This window comes from Trichosurus vulpecula, chromosome 4 (genome assembly GCF_011100635.1).
Source record: "Trichosurus vulpecula isolate mTriVul1 chromosome 4, mTriVul1.pri, whole genome shotgun sequence".
Lineage (NCBI taxonomy): Eukaryota > Metazoa > Chordata > Mammalia > Diprotodontia > Phalangeridae > Trichosurus > Trichosurus vulpecula.
In genome coordinates this window covers 39,886,198-39,908,444 of record NC_050576.1, presented here as the reverse complement: position 1 = coordinate 39,908,444, position 22,247 = coordinate 39,886,198, and the positions used below count along the sequence as shown (strand labels likewise).

At 43.4% G+C, this 22,247-nt stretch overlaps 1 protein-coding gene across 2 annotated transcripts in view; it reads left to right on the top strand.

Moving 5' to 3' along the window:
- Window positions 1-20,567, top strand: part of LRRC8B (leucine rich repeat containing 8 VRAC subunit B) — a 104,323-nt gene extending 83,756 nt beyond the window's left edge. For both annotated transcript variants that reach the window (XM_036756572.1, XM_036756573.1), the window contains 2 exons: window positions 4,693-6,863; window positions 18,806-20,567. In XM_036756572.1, coding sequence (XP_036612467.1) covers window positions 4,719-6,863; window positions 18,806-19,078 — 2,418 coding nt within the window. In that variant the 5' untranslated portion in view covers window positions 4,693-4,718 and the 3' untranslated portion in view covers window positions 19,079-20,567. The remainder of the gene's footprint in view (window positions 1-4,692; window positions 6,864-18,805) is intronic.
- Window positions 20,568-22,247: the final 1,680 nt, after the last annotated feature.

Sequence of the window (22,247 nt, the reverse complement as noted above, 5' to 3'; positions counted from 1 at the left end):
CAACTCTCCAGATTTATATCAGTCCATTAAGCAGCCCTCTTTTGGGTAAAACAGCAGCAGATCCTCTTGATTGCGTTTTCATCCAGTCCGCATTGTGCATTTTACAAACAAGATAATATTGGCAAAGCACTTAACACCGCAGGTAATTAAGAAATGCTTCTTTCCTTTTCTTTCCTACATTTCTCCATCTTTTTCTACAAAGAAACCATGAAGGACATTTTCCTAGGCCTTGTTTAAATCAAATGCCCTGCATCTTTGACATTCTTACAGTCTACCAGGCTAGTTGTAGTTTTGATCAGTGTCAGTGATTCCAAAATCACTCATCCTTGAAGAATTTAAAATAGGGGTCCTCTGTCCCCCAGTAAGGATGACAAACCATCAACAATCTTCAAGAGTTGCACGGCCAAAATAAAAAACTGTCTCCTTGCAGCTAACCTCTCTGAACATAGCTAGGCTGCTTCTTAAACAGAAGACACACAGTCTGTCCTAGGTCACACTAAGAGCCTTCCTTGATGAAATTCCACTGGCAAAGCTTTCTAGAATCTTGGGCTAAGACTGTGTGCTTTGAGAAGTCATAGCATGGTGTCTTCTAATCAGTTTGTTCCAGCCTCTTCTGGAATTTTTCTAGAGGCATATCTCAAGATTACCACTCTCAAGTTTCTGGACTCTCTCCTTTTTTTAGTCCTTTTTTTTAGGTTACCTCTATACTATAAGTAGGGACATTAGAGGGAGAGGATCAGTGGTATTCATTTGGCATGTTGTGTTCTTAGTCAACTTAATTCTGTTTCCCTGTCGAATTTTTTCCAGAAGTGTATCTCAGAACTACCATTCTGAAGTTTCTGGAATCTTATCTCTCTTCCTCATTTGAATGTCAAAACAACATCTTTCTCATTTCTCTCTAATTTTCCCCAAATTACCAACAGTAGTTCCTTGATGGCATCTTCCGATTGGTTTTGTTTTGCTCAGCTTGCAGGATACAGTTCACAATTAAGGAGTTAGAAGGGTCGGCAATGGGCTGTTTGTCCAGACCATCCCAGCCAGTGATATCCCAGTGTTTGCCTGAAAACCTTAACTGTGCTGGAGGCCCCCTAAGGGCAGCTAGCTCTACCAGACTTAGATAACTTGGGTAGAAAGGTTTTCCTTGACTCCATAGTTATTTACTGAGCACCTGTTATTGGGCACTTGGCAAAAACTGTGCTAGGCGCTTTGTTACAAAAACAAATGTGAAGTTGTCTCCCATCTTCGAGGATCTTGCCTTCCTCTGGGAGGCATCAGTATGTGCACAGAGAAGAAATACAAAGTCATTTCATTGGGTGAAGAGTGCTAAGAGTTGGAGAGGTCAGAAAAGGCTCCCTGTAGGAGAGGGTATCTGAATGGACCTGAAGGAAACCAGGTATGGTCAGAGATGAAGGTGACCTGAAAGAAACCAGGTATGGTCAGAGATGAAGGTGACCTGAAGGAAACCAGGGATGGTCAGAGATGAAGGTGACCCAAAGAAAAGAGAGCCTCCAAGACCCATGCAAGTGGGAGAGGGACTTACATGTAGAAGAAACAAGTAGGTTCATTTCCATATTACATGGGCCTCTTAGAGAACAAAGGACAAACAATACCAAACAACATCTTCTGCCCATTGCATCTCATTCTGTGGTGTGAGGCAAAGCAAAATAAATCTAATCTGTCTTCTAGGAAACAGTCAAACCCTTGAAGATGTCTTTCCTATCTTTCCCAAATCATCTGGACTTGACATTCAATGAGGTCATTTGGGTATCCCAAAAGTCTTAGTGCAGTTTAAAGCTTAGGATGCTGTGTGTGTGTGTGCGCACGCGCATGCGTATATAGCTTTGCAAACCTCAAAGTGCTATAGAGAGGCAGGCTACCTCTTAGTAGACATTTGGACATTTTTTAAGTGGCTGGCCAACCTCTTACCCTCTTTTCTTCCATTTTAAGCTTCAATTTCATGTTAATAATTGTAGAACACTGGGCCTACCGTCAGGGAGACTTGCGTTCAAATCCAGCCTTAGACATTTACTAGCTGTATGACCCTAGGCAGTTCACTTAGCATTCTCTCTAACTCCGTTTCCTTGTCTGTAAAACGGCGATAATAATAGTGTCTACCTCCTGGGGTCATTATGAGGATCAAATGAGATAATATTTGTAAAGAGCTCAGGCCAGTGCTTGGCGCATAGTAGGTGCTTCAGACATACTTGTTTCCTTTCCTCCTTGTCCCATTTGGAAGATCAAGCCACGTAAGAGTCGTCCTCCTGTTTTCCCTGTCTATGCTGCTGGCCATTTTCTCTGGTCATTGGTCTTTTCGCTTACTTAACTTCTTCTTGGTTCCCTTTATGTTTTTCTTACTTTCACAAACCTTACCTCATTGTAGGTTTTTGCCTTCCTGACAGTATTATTATGGGTTAATATCAATTTGGGGTATTTGGGACCTTGGAGATGTTTCTGCTTTAGTCTTTTGTACATTTTAAATCTCATCCCAGAGCCCCTCAGTAGCTTTAAAGAAGGAAAGACAAAATGTTAGTGCATTTTAGCCCTACATCAATGATGGCAGCCCAGGACTCCAAGGGATTTATGATCTCATCCATGGGGATGTACCTTCCTGCGATACAAATCTCAACCCCTCCCTAACCACCCATCGTCTGAGAACACAGTCATGATGGGAGAGTTCTTACCAAGCCTACATATCTTTCACTGACCCACTCTGCAGGACTTCAGTCAACTTAGGGCTGCATTGTAGACTTAGATACTGGGCATCCCATGTTCTATTTTATTGGTCTTGCCACATGCCAGTGAGTGGCGGTCTTTAGCCTTGAGGAATTAATGATTCTGGAAGAGCTGGTGATGAGGGCAAGGCAGAACAAGGGAGGGAGGGAGCATTTGCCTATCCAGATTGGACAAATAGCTTTCTAATTTTGGGCTGGAAAATCCAGCTTGTTTTCCTAAAGAGAAAATGCCACTTAAATAATAGAGTACAGTCTAGCTATGCCAAGCACTTAATCATTTGTCATAATCTGTGACTCAGAAGCAGTGGTCTCATCTTCAAAGCTGCAGACAATTTTGTGCATGAGAGACATTTCTCAGAATGCAGCTGTTTGTTCCAGGGAGGTCACGCTTTTCCATCCCTTCTGGTGGCTGACCCTGTTCTTACCCGGCTTTCAAAGACTCTGAAGTTTGACGTGGAACCAAAACGTTCAAAGATCGCTTGCTCAAAGGAGAATAGAACTGTGACGTGTTCCCTGAGTGGAGTTTAAATGAGACCATGTGCTAAGTGGATTGGTAAGCTGAGAGAAAACTTTCTAGAGCAGGAATTCTTAACGATTTTGGGGGCCTGGATGCCTTTTGACAGCCTGGGGAAGCCCAGGGACCTCTTCTGTGAAAAATGTTTTTAAATATATAAAATAAAATATAGAGGATTGTCAAAGAAACTGATTATAATGAAATAAGAATGTAATCTTTTCCCATCCAAGTTCACAGACCCCACTGAATTCTTTCCATGGACTTTGTCCATGGGCCCCAGCTTGAGAATCCCTGCTCCAAAGGGCTGTGTGTGGCAGAGGAGATCCTCTGGGTTGAATGAAGGTCAGGCTCATGGGGGATGACACACCCCACATTCTGAGGGTTTTATTCAGACTCCTCAAGGAAGAAAAATTAGGCTGGAAATGTTCTGAGAACAACGTACCTACTGTCAATTAAAAAAAAAAGTTTGGTCTGTGTTTCTTTAGAAGCTCCACTTTGAATAGAATTTGGTGAGAGTAAGGGGTCCTCTGCTTGCCCAGAGGCTCAGGTATGGATCTGGAGAGGTCAGAAGGCTCTGTCCCAGGGTCCCCAAACCAAGTCTAGCCTCTTCCTTCTAGAGGACTTGGCCTGCCTGGAATGGGCTTGGGAGTCCCAATAAAAACCAGTCAACTGGGTCTCTCTTTGACTAGTCAACTCATCCACCTTCCTTCTGCTTATTCCTTCTTCAAAAAGATGATGTGTTTGATAAGAAATTTGTTTGGCTAGCCCATCATCTCCTTTGGGGATGTCAAGATTATATTTAGAGGCAGGTAGGTGATGTGGGGTGGGGCAGGGCAGCTAGGTAGCATAGTGGGTAGAGAGCCGAGCCTGGAGGCAGGAAGACTCATCTTCCTGAGTTCGAATCTGGCCTCAGACACTTCCTAGCTGTGTGAGCCTGGGCAAGTCACTTCACCCTGTTTGCCTCAGTTTTCTCATCCATAAAATGAGCTGGAGAAAGAATTGGCAAACCACTCCGGTATCTCTACTAAGAAAACTCCAAATGGGGTTATGAAAAATCAGATAGGACTAGAAAAACATAACAGAAAGGAAGAGGAGGAGGAGTAGGTGATACAGTGGCTAGAGTGCTCTTGCCCCAGAGTCAGGAAGACCTAAGTTCAAATTCAACCTCAAAACATTTACTGGCTGTGTGCCCCTGGACAGGTCATTTAGTTAACTTCTGCCTGCCCCAGTTTCTTTACTTGTAAAATGGGGGTGGTAATAGCACCTACATCCCAAGGTTGTTACCAGCCAGCTTGCTGTGAGGATCAAGTGAGACAGAATTTATAAAGCGCCCCATAGACCTTAAAGGGCTGTGGCTAGCTACTGAGTCCCGCGATTACCTCGTGTGGTTGGAAGTGGACGTGGGGCGTTCCTGCTGCGCTGATTTTCTCTGCTCTTCTTTTCCAGTTGCTGTCTCCTTCCAAGCGAACGCCATGCTCTCACTATCAGAGCTCAAATACATAGCAGACGCCCAGTGCTCGTATCACATATTGAAACCCTGGTGGGACGTCTTCTGGTACTATCTCACCCTGATTATGTTGCTGGTTGCGGTGTTGTCTGGAGCCCTTCAGCTTGCTGATACCAAAATCTTGTGCTGTCTTCCTTGCAAAGTAGAATTCAACAATCATTGTGTAGTGCCTTTGGATATGCTCAAACTCAACAGCACCCCCTCGAGCTCCCTGTCCCAAGTGTCGCCGCCAATCCGGATCCAGAATGACCTTCACAAGCAGCAGTACTCCTACATTGATGCGGTGTGCTACGAGAAGCAGCTCCATTGGTTCGCCAAGTTTTTCCCTTACCTGGTGCTCCTGCACACCCTCATTTTTGCTGCGTGCAGTAATTTCTGGCTTCACTACCCCAGCACCAGTTCCAGAATTGAGCATTTTGTCTCCATCCTTCATAAGTGCTTTGATTCTCCTTGGACCACTCGCGCCCTTTCAGAAACGGTAGCTGAACAGTCTGTGAGGGTCCCCCTCAGAAAGTCCAGAGGCCTCTTTTCACCCTCTGGCTTATCTACAAATGTGGATACTAGCAAGCAGCCATTACTCGTTGGGCAGGCAAGCATGGAGTCAGGTCTCGAAAGCCCAACCTCCAGTGTCCTGGACAAAAAAGAAGGGGAACAAGCAAAAGCCATTTTTGAAAAAGTGAAAAGATTCAGATTGCACGTGGAACAGAAGGACGTCATCTATAGAGTGTACATGAGGCAGATCATAATCAAAGTCATTTTATTCATCATTATCATAGCTTATGTCCCATATTTTTTGACCTATATCACCCTAGAAATTGACTGCCTCATTGACATGCAGGCCTTCACGGGTTATAAACGCTACCACTGCGTCTATGCCTTAGCAGAGATATTTCAGGTACTCGCTTCCTTTTATGTGATCATGGTCCTATTCTACGGTCTCACTTCTTCATACAGCTTGTGGTGGATGCTGAGGAGTTCCCTTAAGGAATACTCCTTTGAGGCATTGAGAGAGAAAAGTAACTACAGTGACATCCCCGATGTCAAGAATGACTTTGCATTCATCCTTCACCTCGCAGACCAGTACGATCCGCTGTACTCCAAGCGCTTCTCCATATTTCTCTCGGAGGTGAGTGAGAACAAGCTGAAACAGATTAACCTCAATAATGAATGGACAGTGGAGAAGCTAAAAAACAAACTGGTGAGGAACTCCCAGGACAAGGTAGAACTCCATCTCTTCATGCTGAGTGGGCTCCCTGATAATGTCTTTGAGCTGACTGAGATAGAGGTGCTCACCCTGGAGCTGATCCCTGAGGTCAAGCTGCCCCCCTCCATCTCTACACTAGTCAACCTCAAAGAGCTGAATATTTACCATTCCTCCCTCCTGGTTGACCGCCCTGCACTGAACTTCCTGGAAGAGAATTTGAAAATACTGCGCCTGAAATTTACAGAAAGGGGGAAGATTCCCCGCTGGATATTTCACCTTAAAAACCTCAAGGAACTTTATTTGTCCGGCTACATAATATCTGACACCTTGAGCACATTGAGTCCTGTGCAGGGCCCTGCCCAGGGTTTTCAGGATCTCAAGAACCTGAGGACACTTTACTTAAAGAGTACTCTGTCCCGGATCCCCCAGGTGATCACCGATACATTGCCTGCCCTGCAGAAGTTGTCCCTTGATAACGAGGGAAACAAGCTGGTGGTGTTGAATAATTTGAAAAAGATGATAAATCTGAAAAGCCTGGAACTCATCAACTGTGACTTAGAGCGCATTCCTCACTCCATCTTCAGCCTCATCCATCTGCATGAATTAAACTTAAAAGAAAACAACCTCAAAACCATTGAAGAGATTATCAGCTTCCAACATCTCCAGAACCTTTCCTGCTTAAAGTTGTGGCACAACCGCATTGCCTACATTCCCGCCCAGATCGGCACCCTCTCCAACCTGGAGCAGCTGTACCTGGACCACAACAAGATCGAGAATATGCCCCTGCAGCTCTTCCTCTGCACCAAACTGACCCACCTCGATCTCAGCTACAACAACCTCACCTTCATTCCTGAGGAGATCCAGTTTCTGACGAACCTGCTGTATTTTGCGGTGACAAACAACTACGTAAGTGGGTTGGGGCACTCCTTTTCTCAGCATTATGGCATTATTTTCTGTGACTTAACCTGTGTCATAGTAAGGCCAAGGAAGGTATTCAACACCATAGAGTGGTGGGTAGCTAGGCAAGTACACAGGTAGAGAGGTAGGCGGAAAAGTAGATGGACAGATCAGATTACTGGGGAGGGAGGCAGATGATTTGGCAGAAAAGTAGGCCGATAGGTAGACAGTGCCTACTGTGTATACTTTATGAGAAACAAAGTGACGTAATGGATAGAGAGCTGGCCCCAGGAGTTAGGGACATGTGGGTTCAAGTCCTACTTCTGGCATATATTGATTCTTTGGCCCTGCCCAAGTCACTCACCCCCCCCAAGGTCTCTCTGAGACTTTAAGTCACCCAGAGATGCCAGAGCTCCATCTGTAGTGGAAGTTTCTTCACCTGAAGCATCCTACACTGATGAAATCACAGATTTCATCAAAAGCAAGATATGTGGTACATAGAGGTGTCCCAGGTATCAAGGCAGCATAACACAGGGGTTAGAATGCTGGGCTTGACCCAGAAAGACCCAAGTTAGAATCCCACTTCTGCCACTGGCCGTGTGACTGTGATTAGGTCAGTTAACTTTTATGTGCTTCCAGCAGCTCACTGGGCTTTATCCATGGAGTCACAGTTGGGTTGTGCTCCAAATGGGGGTGGAAGGCCTGGGTCCTTCTCGTGTTTGCTGTGGATTGTCCGCTGTGCCCAGTGGGGATATGAATACCCATGAGTAGCAGCTGGGCATGGCATAGACAAGAGAGTGTGAGACATGTAGCTGTGGGTGAATCCTGCTCCTCCTAGAGCCTCAGTTTTCTCATATGTCAAAGTGGGGAGAATACTACCTGGCTCAGAGGGTTGTTGTGAAGAAAGGACTTTCAAGCCTTAAACTGCTGTGTAAATAAATATTTACTATTTACTATTGTTATTAAGAAGATACAGGTTCACCCTTAAGAACCCTGGCAAGGGGGATGCGGAACTTGTGCAAAGGTGATGCCAGACAGAATGTGATGGAGGCCATGAAGTGCTTTGAGTCCAGCTGAGGGAGCGATCACTCTCTGTGAATGAAATGTTATTACCCAGGTCTTGAAGCAGGGCAGGATTTCAAAAGATGGAGGAGGGATGCCAGGAACATGTACTAGTGAGGAGATGTGAAAATCCTGGGCCTGTTCCAGAGGATTCTTTCAGTCAGCCTGTATTAAGCATTTACTGCATACCAGCCATGGGAGAAATAAATTCTAGCATGAACACGTATGCTAGAATTTATACCAAGTGATTTCTGGGCAGAGGGCACTAATTAATAAGGAAGGGGATCAGAATAGGATTTCTCTAGGAAGTGACATTGGAGCTGAGCTTTGAAGAAAGCTAAGGATGGATGGAGGTGTGCAGATTATATTGCGGGCACAGGGGCAGCCTGGGCAAAGGGCCAGGGAGGAGGTGCAACAATTAGACCTTAGAGCATCAAGCACACAGAGGGCACCGCTAGGTGGCGCCAGAGTGCCCAGAGTGCCAGGCCTGGAGTTGGGAAGACCTGAATTAAAATGTGGCCTCAGATATTTACTAGCTGGGTGACCCTGGGAAAGTCTCTTCACCCAGTTTGCCTCAGTTTCCTCATCCGTACAATGAGCTGGAGAAGGAAAGGACAAACCACTCGAGTATCTTTGCCAAGAAAACCCCAAATGGGGTCACAGAGAGTGAAAACCAAGCAACCACAGCAGACCCCTAAGCCAAGTGGGGGAATGCTGTTCTGTCCAAAGGGCAAGAGGAAGTCACCAGAACTTCTTAATCGGGAGAAGTAACCCGACCAGACTTTTTGCTTTAGGAATAAGAATCTGGTCCTGGGTCAGAGGGTGCAATGAAGCGGGGGCGGGGGGGAAGCTGCATTCAGGACAGCCTCTTAGGAGGGTTATGACAGTAGACGAGATAATTGTCTGAAGGAGGATGGTGACCGTAGGAGTAGAGAGAAGGGAAGGGACCGAGGTATGTTATGGAGGTAGAATCGCCAAGACTTGACGCCTGATTGGGTGTGAGGGGTGAGGAGGAGGGGCAGGGGTCAAGGGAGTTGCCCCTCAAGGTTGAAAACCTGGGCGACTGGAAGGTTGAAGGTACCCTCCCCAGACATGGTGGAGTTAGGATAGGATAGGAGGGAGGGGAAGATCCGTTGAATTTGGGAGCTGTCCCATTAGGAGCTGCTGACAGCTAGCAGTTCTACAATTTGAAAAGCACTTGGCAGGCATTATCTTATTTGATCTTCTCAACAACCCTGTGGGAGGTAGGTGTTTCTATTATGTCCATTTTACTGATGTGGAAACTGAGGCAGGCAGAGATGAAGTGACTTGTCCAAGGTCACACAGCTTGGAGGTGTCTGAGGCTGGATTTGAGCTCAGCTCTTGCCCACCACTCCAGGACTAGCATTCTCTCCATTGGGACACCTAGGTGGCGAGGTGCTGAGGACAGCAAGTAGTCCGTGTTGGTGGTAGCCTAGAGCATATGCCGGTGAGTATTCTGAGCTAAGGTCTGTCCTTAGTAGAAGAATCACAGGATTCTAATTCTTACATCAAAGGAATCCCAGACCTGACAAATGATCGTGGCTGCTTTGCCTTTTTTGTAAAATGTCACTAGAAGCACCTTGTTCTTTGTCTTCCGAAATTCCTCCTTTTTTCAGCCCCCTCTGTTGAGCTCTGTTCTGTGTGGTTTGGCTAAAAAAAATTCATCAGTCCCCATGCAATTGTTTTGAGAATGCCATGGAGCGTAAGAGATTTACTAGAAAATCGGGAAGGCAAATGTTAATGTTGGTTTTTCAGGCAAGATAAGTTATCTTAGCCATCACTTTGACACTTTGGTCCTCCGTGAAAGAAAGAGCAAAGCTGTTCTGAAAATGGAAGGAAATCTCAAGGGTTAAAAGATTACAGGGTTCTGAAGCTCTGGCCTGGAGAGAGGTTCCTGGCCAAGGAAGCTTAAGTATTCAGGGGCTATCTCTCTATACATGCACAGCTTCCTAAGAGGAGCTCAGAATGACCTTACAAGAAACTCACCAAAACATGGATTAGTGTCATTGGGGGCAGAACTCAGAAACCACAGTTAATTTACTTGTTATCTGAGCCTAGACTAAGGTTAGCCCATGGAGTAATTGACATTTGCCAAACTTGGAAATCCAAAGACTCAAATCTGAATTGGCCATCAGAGTATGTGCTTTTATGTTCCATGAGAATGTCATGGGAATAGGATCCCAATGTATTTGTTGAAAAAAATAGTACCTTGAACAGATGCAGCTCTTCTGTTCAAGTGGCCTCTCATTTGTCAGAATAATTCTGATCCCCTATGGCAGGATTCTCCTTAGGAACACATGGGCTCATGTGGCATCACCATCCAGTGATTGCTGGTATCTTAGAGGAGGGAGGAAGATCTGAACTATAGCTAGAAAATCAAGACTTGAATTCCAGGTCTGACATTTACTAAACAGTCAACCATTAGTAACTCACCTCCCTTTCACAACCATACTTTCCTTCATCTAAGAAATGGACGCAGTAATGTTTGTATGACCTGGCTCCACGGAGATGATCCCATGACCTTCCACCCTCGCTCTCCCACTTAGACCCTGAGCTTTCTTACCTTCATGCCTTTGGTCTTACTGTCTACTAAATGCTTGGAATATTCTCCCCCCGCCCTCCCTTCCACTGATGGAATGACTGTTTCTCCTTCAAAGACCAGTTTAGATGCCATCTCCCCCGTAAAGCCTTCCTCGATGATAGGATCATCGATCTACAGCTATAAAGACCCTAAAACCAAGGACATCTGGTTTGCCCTCTTCATTTTTACGGTTGAGGACACTGAGGCCTGGAGAAATCAATTAACTTGCCCATGTTCACACAGGTAGTGAGTGGCAAAGTCAGGATTTGACTAAATTTACTCCATATTCAATATTCTTTCCACTGGACCATGCTGCCTTCTAACTGTGATTTTTCTCCCTCTGGACTTCATATCTCATTGTGTTTCCACCTCCCATATACTTACCGAGCTTTGGGTCTGAAACAAGAAGAGCTGGGTTCAAGCCCCAGTTCCGCTGCTTAGTTTTCACGTGCACTTTGGAAAGTCAGCCTTCTGGACTCTCAGTTAAATAGAGATAATGGCACTTCATTTCCTACACCATGGTGTTATTGCACCAAGCACAGGAGGTGTTTGTTAAGTGCTTTGCAGACCGTAAATGACCATAAGAATGTCAGAGTGGTGTTTTTATCATAGGCACTTTGGTGTCTGTGTCGTATCCCCATACTAGATCCTTCAGTTGCGTGAGGACAGGGGATACCTTTTCTCTACGATTTTGCATCACCCCCAGTACAGAGCACTGTGCCCCCATATAGTCAGTATTGAACAAGGGTTTATGGATTAAAATTGGAAAATGCCTATAGGAGTCACAGGGCTAGATGAGAGGCCTTCAAATTAGATGCTGTCTGACTCTTGCATCAGAAATTATCATCAAAGAAGACTACATAAAGAAATAGAATAGATGTGTCCATTCAAAGTCATTCGGTCAACCAGACGTTTACCAAGAACCTACTGTGTGTGCCAAGGCATGGGGTTAAGGTCTAGACAAATGAAAAAAAAAGGCAAAAACAGACCCTGATTTCAAGGAACTCATTCCATTGAGGGAGACAACACGAAAACAACAATTGAATATACACTATATATATATATATATATATATACAGAGTACATGTGCTTTAAGGCATCCCTCTCTCATTCTCCCCATAAATTTAACTGTTGTCCTCTCCAGTGTCAGGGCATTACTGCTCCAAGCAAGCCAGCTTTCTTCTGGCCACTTTGCTACATTTTTCTCATCTTTGATAAATCAGCTCAAAATCTACTTCTTTGAGGAGCTTTCCCTGAAGCAACCGAACACCTGCCATCGTTCCATCCCAATCAGCCTTCACTTCTGGAATTTGCTTTAGTAGACAGTGATGTTGTCCCAATTCCAGCCCCCTCCCCATCCTCAAGCCCATCCTCCCCCCGGCCCCAACTGCTAGTGCAGAAAGTCAAATCAGCAAGCATCTGTTAGGCAGCTACAATGTGCCAGGCGCTGTGCTAAGTGCTGGGGATACAGAAATAATCCCTGCCCTCAAGCAGCTCACAGTCTAATGGGGGAAGCAACATACAAATAATTACATACATACAAGATATGTTGGAGGTAATCTCAAAGGGAATGTACTAGAATTAAGGGAGAATGGGAAAAATGGAAGAGGTTTGTGTTTTTTTTTTTAATTATGAGAACTGAGAAAATACTGTCAAATTAGTTAATTATTGAGAGAAAGTTACTAACTTTGGAAGGAGCATTTCAGTTGAATGGTGAGGTCAGAAGCTAGATTGCAAAGGGTAGAGGAAATGGAGAGAAGGTGAGGTCCTTACCTGAGAGGGTCAGTAATTGAGGAAAGGGAAGACTTTAGCCAGCATCTTTGGGGGAGTGAAGCAGTGAATCAGGGAGCATTAAAGAATTTCATTGCTGCACTGAGGGCCCAGTCAAAGGTGGATGGGTATGGATTTGTAGTATACCTAGTAAATAAATACACTTGTATGACTTCTAGCTTGATTCAACATAATGAGCACAGGAGTGGAGAAGCACATGGTGGCAGTAATTCAGGGCTGGGGTTTGGCAAAGAATGATCTGTGATAAGAAAGGGAGGGCAAGAAATCCAAGAGCAAAAGACAGGGCGAGGTTGAATTAATTAACCGTAAGGTCAAGATTAGGCCACTAGGTGGCGCCGTAGTGCATAGAGAACCAGACCTGGAGTCAGGAAGACTCACCTTCCTGAGTTCAAATGCAGCCTCAGACACTTACTAGCTGTGTGACCCTGGACAAGTCACTTACTCCTGTTTGCCTCAGTTTCCTCATCTGTAAAATGAGCTGAAGAAGGAAATGGCAAACCACTCTAGTATCTTTGCCAAGAAAACCCCAAATGGAGTCATGAAGAATCAGACATGACTGGAAAAAAAAAAAAGGTCAAGATAGGGAAGGAAGGAAGGAAAGGAATATCAGAGCAGGGGAAATCTGAGAAATAAGACAAATGAAAATAATACATCCATAATTAGAACATACAGCAGAAGATAGTTTGAAAACCATAGAGGTTTTGAAGAGAAAATGCAGCCATAGCTCTCAGAAGCACTTTCTAGAGGAAGATTTGGGGAAAAAAAAAATGGGGCAAATTACATGCATTTTCTCATCAAAGTTACTAACATTGAGGATAGATATTCAGAAATAATGTGAGACCTGTGTCTCACAGGAAAAACAACCAGGATGAAGTAGAAAGCCTAAGTACAAGAAAAATACAAGAAAATTGCCTAGAAATATTGAAAACTGAAAGGCAAGTTCTGATTCATAAAATCCACAAATCACCTAAAGAGTGTAACGTTACAGTTCAGTCACTGAGGAATATGGTGGTTATGCTTGTGGCAAAATGAAAAGTATTGAGAGTAATTAAGATAGCCGTTAACTATAAGAAAATAAATATGAATAATCCAAGATTACACTTTGTCTACAAGGAGACAACAACATAATAAAGGATTAATTTTCAGAAAGATCTTTTCTTCCAAAGATGAGATGCATGCTAAAATTACATCTTTTAAAGCAGAACATTCTTTTCAATGAAAATAGACATTTAACAAATAGGTCATTCCTCTGAAAGAGACCACAGGTGAACAGACTTCAGTGGGTAAACATTTTAAACAGGGGAAACATAAGAAAGTGAAGTAAGTACCATCAACAAAGGACTAAACAAGAAAGTTAACTCTTGGTTCTAGATCAAGACCAGGCTGTTGTTGAGGTTTTTTCTTACGTGGGTGAAGAACCAAAGAGAAAAGGGAAAGACCGGGAAGGGAATAAACATCTATGTGGCATCTGCTGTGTGCCAGGCACTGCACTAAGCACTTTACAAATAACTTATTTGATCTTTACATCTGTGCTGCAGGGTAGGCGCTGTTATTATCCCCACTTTATAGTTGAGGAAACTGAGGCAGACAGAAGTTATATGACTTGTTCTAGTTAGTAAATGTCTAAGACTGGATTTGAACTCAGGTCTTCCTGACTCTAGGCTGCTATTGAGAGAGAGAAAAGACCTAAGAGGACTAACAATTTAAACGAATCAGGCCATGTGAAGGATAAAGAATGTAATTAATAATCCGGGGACTGAAATCCACATTACATCATAAATGAATCATTATGTGTGTAGGAGAAGTGGGACATTAGCTCTGAGGGAAATCCTTCAGGTTGGAAGAAATGAGGCATGAAATAGAAATGATTTTGGAGCTACCTCCCAGTACCTCTCAAAGGCAGGCAGGTGTGGAAAGGCAGTCTCTTCCATCCTTTGGATTCCTTGACCTGCCTGGGAATATGGGAGAGTGAGCTAAAAAGGCATTCTGTTGGGGGAGGGGGTGTGTATCTTGGAAGAGACACTTCTCAGAGTAAGCTCTAAATCTCTGGTCATATGACGCTGTGAATGGCAAGCTAGATTTCAGATTAGACCAAAGTGGAAAGAAATAAAAACAGAAGTAAATTAACACTTACTGGAAAAGGATGCCACAAGTGAATGTCCCTCAGTGTAAAAGGAATGATTGGGATGGTGATGGAATGAGGTGCTAAGAATTCAGAATTATGCTAGACTGTTGAATAGCAAGTATTCTATAACGATAAATAAAAATTTAAGTAAATTCAACAAACTTGGGACACAACAAGAAAACGGAAGGGGGAGATAGGGAAAGCCTGGAGGTAGAGACTGGGATCAAATTATCCTAAGCAAAGCTATTCACAGAACCAAACAGTGACCCAAGAAAGTAGAAAATCAATACAAGATAATTAAGTAGAAGAAAATAAATATCTAACAGCTATAACTTTGTGAATGGATTAAGCTTCCCAATAAAACATGCAAGAATGGCCAGATAGTTAAGAAGACAAAACCCAACAATTTGCTTCCTACCAGAAACTGGATATATGTGGCAAGTGAAAGATTGAGAACATCTATATTGCAAACCTGAGTAAGTGGAAGGATGATGGTGCCCTAAGCAAAAATAAAGAAGTTTGGGAGAGTGGGTTTAGTAGGAAAGTTAATGATATCTGCTTTGGTTGTGTTGGGTTTGTTTTTTTAATTTTATTTATTTGTTTTTGTTACATTTTAAGTTCTGAACTACCTCCCTCCCTTCTTCCCTCCCTACCCCACACTAGAGAAGGCCAGACACATTGAATTTGAAAATGCTTTAGAGACATTCAGATTGCAAGGGTCTAAAAGAGAAGTGTGGAAGTGAAGGGGTTAAGAAGTTTAGACAGCTTTTTCTAGGAGAAAAGAATGATGCTGAAGGAAATGGGGAAGGGGGAGGGTTTGTAATAGATGTGCAGAGTTCAGTCATGGAAGGATAAAGGGGTAGTCATGAAGCAGTGATGGCCCCACTGAAATTAAATAACATAAATTTATAACAAACTTAGTAGGCATGGTTACTTGGCTTCAACAGCATTTGAGTGGGAGAGTGGAAGGTGACTGACTGTTGGGGTTTGGCAAGGCAGAAAATGCAGAAGGACAGTGGGCCAAGAGATTCAAGAAGAGGAGATGGTATATGACTGGAGAAGACGTGGATGAGGAGAAGGACTGGAAGTCATAGTGAGGATGAAGATCGTGTCTTTGTGAGGAGGCAGCATGGTGCAGTGGATCAGGTTCTGAACATGGAGCTAGGAAGACCTGGGTTCAGATCCTGCCATAGATATTTACCAGCTGTATGATGCTAAACAAGCCACTTTTCCTCTTTCCACCTCAGTTTTCTCATCTGTACAATGTGGAGTTTGGATTCAGTGGCCTCCATCGTCCCCTTCCAGCTAAGTCTAGCTATATTTGGGAAGAATAAGTTAAATAGAATGATGCCAGAATGGGAGGTTACAGTCAGAGAGCCATTGCAGAGTTTCAGATCATTAATCAAGTAATGAGTATTAATGAAGCATCTTCTTTGTTCAGGTACTTTGCTGGGTGCTGGGGATGCCTGTAAAGAATAAAACAATCCCTACTCTTAATGAGTTTCCATTCTAATGGGGGAGATATCAAATATGTAATAAATACAAATATATCCAACACAAGATAGTTTGGGAGGGAGGTCATTAGTAGTTGCAGGGATCATGTAGAAGATGGTGCCTGAGCTGTATCTTAAGGGAATAGACAGATTCTGTGTGGTGGAGGCCAAGAGGAGGGAGCGAATTCCAGGCATGGGGGAGAGCCAGTGCAAAGATGCAGAGAAGGAAGATGGAATGGCCTTCAGGAAGAACAGAGAGGAGGCCTGTTTGTCTGGATCCCACAATGGGGAATCCAATGAGGATGCAAAGGTTGAGGCCAGGTCATATACGGCTTTAAAAGCTAAGTAGAGGTGTTTATATTTTACCCTAGGGGCAATAGATAGCCATTGGGGTAAACAGAGTAGGGGAATCATGTGTCCAGATCTGCGAGAAAGGGAAATTCCTCTGGCAGCAATGTGAAAGATGGACTGGAGCAGAGGGAGATTAGAGGGAGGGAGACCAGTGAGGAGGCTGTTGTCATAATCTGGGCAAGAGGTGAAAGAGCCTGGAACTAGAGTGGTCATTGTGTGAGGGGAGAGAAGGGGCCTCATCTGACAGATGTTGCAAAGGGAGAAGCAGTGAGACTTGGCCACACGCTGGGTACATGGGATGAAGGAGAGTGAAGAGTGGAAGAGAATATAGTGGTGCTTTAGATAGAAATAGGGAAGTTTGGGAAAGGGGAGAGTTTAGGGGCAAAGAGAAGTAATATTGAGGTCCAAGTTGTAAGCATCCCTGTATGTGACGGAAGTGGAGTGAAGCTTGAGGTCATGGGGACTGATGGGTGGATATGGTTAATGTTGATACCCTTCAACATCCCAAGTATCAACATGAGGTTTAGGGTGGAGAAGAAAAGCCTGTGGGCCAGGCAGCAGACTGTTTGAAAAAGAAGAAAGAGTGACACAGGTCTGTATATGACTGTGACTACAAGCTGGGTTGGGTGGTGGTGGTGTTCAGTCATTCACTTGTGACTGACTCTACATGACCCCATGGACTTTTGTCCATGGGATTTTCTTGGCACAGACACTGCAGTCTTTTGCCATTTTCTTCTTAGCTCATTTTACAGATGAGAAAACTGAGGCAAATAGTTAAATGACTTGCCCAGGGTCACACAGCTAGTAAATGTCTGAGGCCACATTTGAACTCAGGTCTTTCGGACTCCAAGCCTCATCCACCCAGTCTCCTAGCTGCCCTATATATGGAGTGACCCTCTTAGGAGAAAAGTTGCTGAGTGATGGTACCAAAAAGACAGATTGAAAATAGTCATGAAGAGCTTGGAATGGGTCAATCACTCCTGGCCCAGCATGTCTAAAAGACGAGCCCACCTGGTATTCAAGAGGGTGGCCAGGGCTGTAGAGTGTTCTAGAGAGGGGCTGGTTTCCATGACCACAAGATGGTAGATTGTTAAATGACAAGATTCTGGATGAAAGGGATCTTGTCCAAGAGTTCTGGAGTACACAAAGCAAAGGGAGTCTGGAAGAGGCTGTTGACTGGAAAGGCAGAGCTGATGTGGCTAAAGATGAGAGTATGGGAGAAGAAAGAAAGAGGAAGAGATGTTTACCTCAGCAGATGCTGACTGAATCTCACAGAAAGAGTAAAAGCTGGGACTTTCCTAGCCCGGCCACAGTTCAGAGGGAGCATGGATGGAATAGTGGATAGAGGACTGGCCTCGGAGACCGAAGGAGCTCTCTTCAGGTCTGTCTTCTAGCCCATTTAATCCCTCAGTCCTACAGCTAATTCTGAGGCTAAGTGGCAGAGAAGGTCCTTGATGGCATTGGTGGAGCCAGTTTCTTACTCTCACTAATGAAGTCACAGGTCTGTCTAGTACCTTTCTAAGCCTAATTCACAGTAATTTTGAGATGGGGTGGGACATCAGTAACTGGGGCAGGGAAAGATCAAGACAGGTCTCATAGAAAGTGACCTTTGGATTGAGCCTTGATTTAAGATAGGGGTAAGGTGGTTGTTGTCGTTTGTCCTTCATTCTTGAGGAGGACCATGACATCAGGAAGGCAGCCTCACTGTCTCCTCTGGAACCATCTGGGTCCAGTAGCCAGATATAGATCAGGATGACTGGAGATGGCCCAGGATGCAGCGGGAGACCCTGGCCTTTTTAAATGAAGGGCTTTCCCAGGTCTCAGTTTGACTGAGGCAACACCCATTCAGTGATTAAAGCTAGGTAAGAAATGAGGCAAAGAATGGCCTCTTTTACCTAGTCAAAAAAAAAATCATCTGGGAGAGGAAGACCCTCAGGGTTTTTGGCCAAAACAGAAACAATTGCTATTTACACTCCCTCGATAGAGGTGAGGAGGTAGTATGTTCCAGGGTCAGCCTTCCAAAAGCACCGGGGCAGGAAGTGGGATAACTTGTATGGAGAGTAGCCAGAAGTCTGGCCTATGTCTGGAACACACAGAATGTGCTCAGGAGAAAAACATCCAATAAACATGGAAAGATGAGGCAAGGAATTGGTGCCAGGTGTGAGTTTAGTTAAGCCCTTCATACCTGACTACCAGATATTTACTAACACACAAGCCTGCCCTGTCTGCTTTCTGGTTCAACCCCTGTTTGAGGAAAGAGAGACGGACCACTGGCAGAGACCCTTTGTCATCATGGACGCCTGTGAACATGTTTTTAGATGCATGAAGTAAAATGCAAAGGATTGCAAGGGAAACCAATTATATTGAAATTCAGCTTTTGAATTTTTTTTTTAGAAAGTTCCCAGTCCCCAAGTTAAGGTCCACTGCTCTAGGGGCTCATCTGGGTGGTGTCTTTCCTGGAGCTTCGGGTAATAGACTCTTCATGAGCTGAGCCTTCAGCTTCCATGTCTTCTTTATTTCTTCTTAGATTGAGACGCTGCCAAATGGATTGTTTCAGTGCAAAAAGCTGCAGACCTTACTCTTGGGGAGGAATAGCTTGATGACTCTTCCCCCCCTCATCGGGGAGTTGACGAACCTGGTGCAGTTAGAGCTCGTTGGAAACCACCTGGAGGTCCTCCCTCCAGAGCTGGAAGCATGCCCATCGCTGAAGCGGAGCTGTGTGCTTGTGGAAGAAAACCTGCTGAACACCCTGTCTCCTCCCACCACAGAACGGCTGCAGACGTGCTTGGATAAATGTTGAACCAAGGAAGGAGATGCACTGTGTCTCAAAATAATAATGAAAAAGAAATATTCCTTGGGACTTTGAATGAAAAGTTGTTTTTAAAAAAATAAAATCCATTTTTTTAAGTTGAAAAGAGGAAAAACTGATAGGGAGGATCTATACATCAGACATATATACACAATGCCTCAGCTAGCCCTAAGCCCCATGGGTAGAAAAATAACACTGAAGAGTATGTGCTTTCTGGGAGTAATCACCCTTTAACTTACTGAGCTGCTCCATGCAGGATAGGTCCATAGTGATGTGGGGAGAGGCAGCCACCGAAACCATTCCCAACTTGTCTTTGGAACTGGAAGAGTTGAGTGGTGCTCTTCCCCTTCCCTTCCCAATTAGCTATCTGAGATCTCTGGTTTTAAAATGGCTTTCACTCCCTTTTGACATTTAAGACCAAGATCATCAAGACAAGTGTCTGGGAATACCCTCCCCACCAACTTTGATTAATGTTCTTAAAACATATTACCCTGGATGCGTTGTTGAAGAGGTGCATTTTTTTCCTCCTCTTAACACTAACTTGGTTGAGTCTTCCTTACTCTTCACTGCAGGAGGAAATAAGAGAGGAACGCTGACAAATCTCCTGCCTTAGGCCATTGCACAAACTCTAGAACAGGGTATTTGGGAGAGGTGAAAAACTTGCATGCTCTTTAAAAATCTTCTTCCCATTTTTCCCCAAAGCCCCATTTTAAAAATTCACCCCAAAGTTTTCTATTCATGGAATGTATGACGTACAATTGTTTTATATCATGTAACTGGGGACTCTGAATCCAAAGAGGTTCGTTTTTCTAAGGTACAGAGGATCTAGGGAAATCACCTATTTAAGCACCTGTTAGTAACGTAGTTCCTGTTTTTGCTTCTTTATTAGGATTCTCAGGTCGGTCTTGTGTTCAGTTCGCCAGTGTTTTACTTGTCTGTAATCAATTGCTTTCATTTGCTGCTGTAGGTAGGAGCATGGCTTGTCTTTCATCAGGGGAGAGGGGGACCCCTGGTGTACTTACTTAGTGACTTTTGCATTTGAGAAGAGATCCTCAAAGTCTACCTCTTTTCTCCCCAGTTGCTGAACTATTGTACGGGTACAAATTCTTATTTATTTGCAAAAAATAATACGAAACAAAAAAACTCGGGGAAAGGGGATAAGGGAGGTACAAAATTGAGCTTGTTAATCTTAATTAAATGCTTACAGAAAATTAGTAACTGTTAACTCAAAACATCCAATTTTTCCATTTGCATGATCTGTAGTTAGTGACATAGCAAAAATTTTCTGCCATATCCTGATATTTGCTCACGAGTTCTCAAAATTGCAAATATGTCACTTAAACGCAAATTTATCTTACATTTTTATCTAGTTCTTTAAGATTATATCTGCTTCTTATAAAGAACTTTGTGTTTTGCCTTCTGTTGTATGCAACATTGCAAAAATAAATAATAAAATTGATAGGCGCACTTTCAGGAAGTATACATTTTTAAAGTCTTTTTCTGTAATGTAACTTGGCATTAAGATGCCTCATTGAGGACCTAATCTGTTCAAACTGGAAAACGTTTTGGGAATAGAGCACCCTAAACATAGGGTTGGTTTTTTTTCTTAATTTGCCTTTTTATTTCAGAATAGTGAAAAGTTAGTTAGTCATTCAGTCATGGGAAGGTCTAGCTTATTTTATTTATTTTTCTCTAGAATGGTGGTACAGATAACAGAAGGACTGGGGCGGGGTGGGGGTGAGGGAAAAAAAGGTTGGCCAGAGGAAAAAAGGCAAGGTTCCTTAGGACTGCCTAGGCTTTTAACGTTTCTTCTGAAGAGGAGTAAGCTGTGTAAAGTCTCCCTCTGTACCCAGACTTACCCAAACCCTACAGTCAGGGCATTCAAGTTCTCAGGGATCCCAGCAGAGGGTGGTCAGATTTTGTTCTGAGACTTTAGAAAAGACTCATAGGCAGTAGACACACCATCCCAAGAAGATAGAGATATATATGTATGTATAGCATTCTTTCTATCCATATGTCTCTGTGGATATGTGTGTATGTAAATATACATACATATGTGTGTATGCATGTATATGTGTGTGCACACGCACAAATATACATATCAAAATAGTGATAAATACATATAGCTGAGGAGAGTTATATATAGATGCCTTTGAGTCATAAGCAATGACAAGCAAGATGGTTTAATGAAAAGGAAGATCCAGGTTCAAGTTTCATCCCAGACACTTCTCTCTTTGCAATTGTGGGCAATTTTTTTCCATCTTTTAGCAACCCTAGGCAATTTTCTGAGATTCTAAGTTATTACAAATCGCTCATGTTTCAGTGGAGGGAGTTTCCAGGATTACCCTCAAATGGATGAAATCCCAGGTCTAGACCAAAAATAACAACTCAACTCATAGATCATTGGCAAATATAGTGATACAGAGATATTTGCTTAGTGTGTATATAAATGCATATATCTAGGTAGAATTTCACATATATTCACATATATATATATATATATATATATATATATATATATATATACACACACAATCACTATGTAATACAGAACCAAAATATTTCAAATATAATTTTTTAAATGGAAGAAGATTATCATAGGTTTTGCCCCAATTTTTGGTCATTCTCTCTGTCTTTGAGTCTCGGGGAACAGTAGAAATGCTTTCAGATCATGTAATCAGCCCATAAATGTGGCTAGATGGCACCATAGTGCACAGAGTTCCAGGCCTGGAGTCAGAAAAACTCAACTTCCTGAGTTCAAATTCAGCCTTGAACACTTACTAGCCATGTGACCCTGGGCAAGTCACTTAATCCTTTTTTTGCCTCAGTTGCCTCATCTGGAAAATGAGCTGGATAAGGAAATGGCAAACCACTCCAATACTGTTGCCAAGAAAACCTCAAATGGGGTCATGAAAAGTCAGAAATGACTGAAACAACTGAACACTGATGACAAAAATTAGCCGATAACACTTTTATTTCCTCCACCACCCAAAAAAGAAAGTAGGAGGTAGGTTTTTTTTTAATGAAACGTGAATTTTCTACCACTCATCTAACTAGATTTGATTTGCTCCTAGTGAGTGCTCTTAGCTACCAGATTGAATTAATGCAACTAGACCTGGATAGCTAAATATCCTCTCCAAGTGATCCTGTATCTATGCAA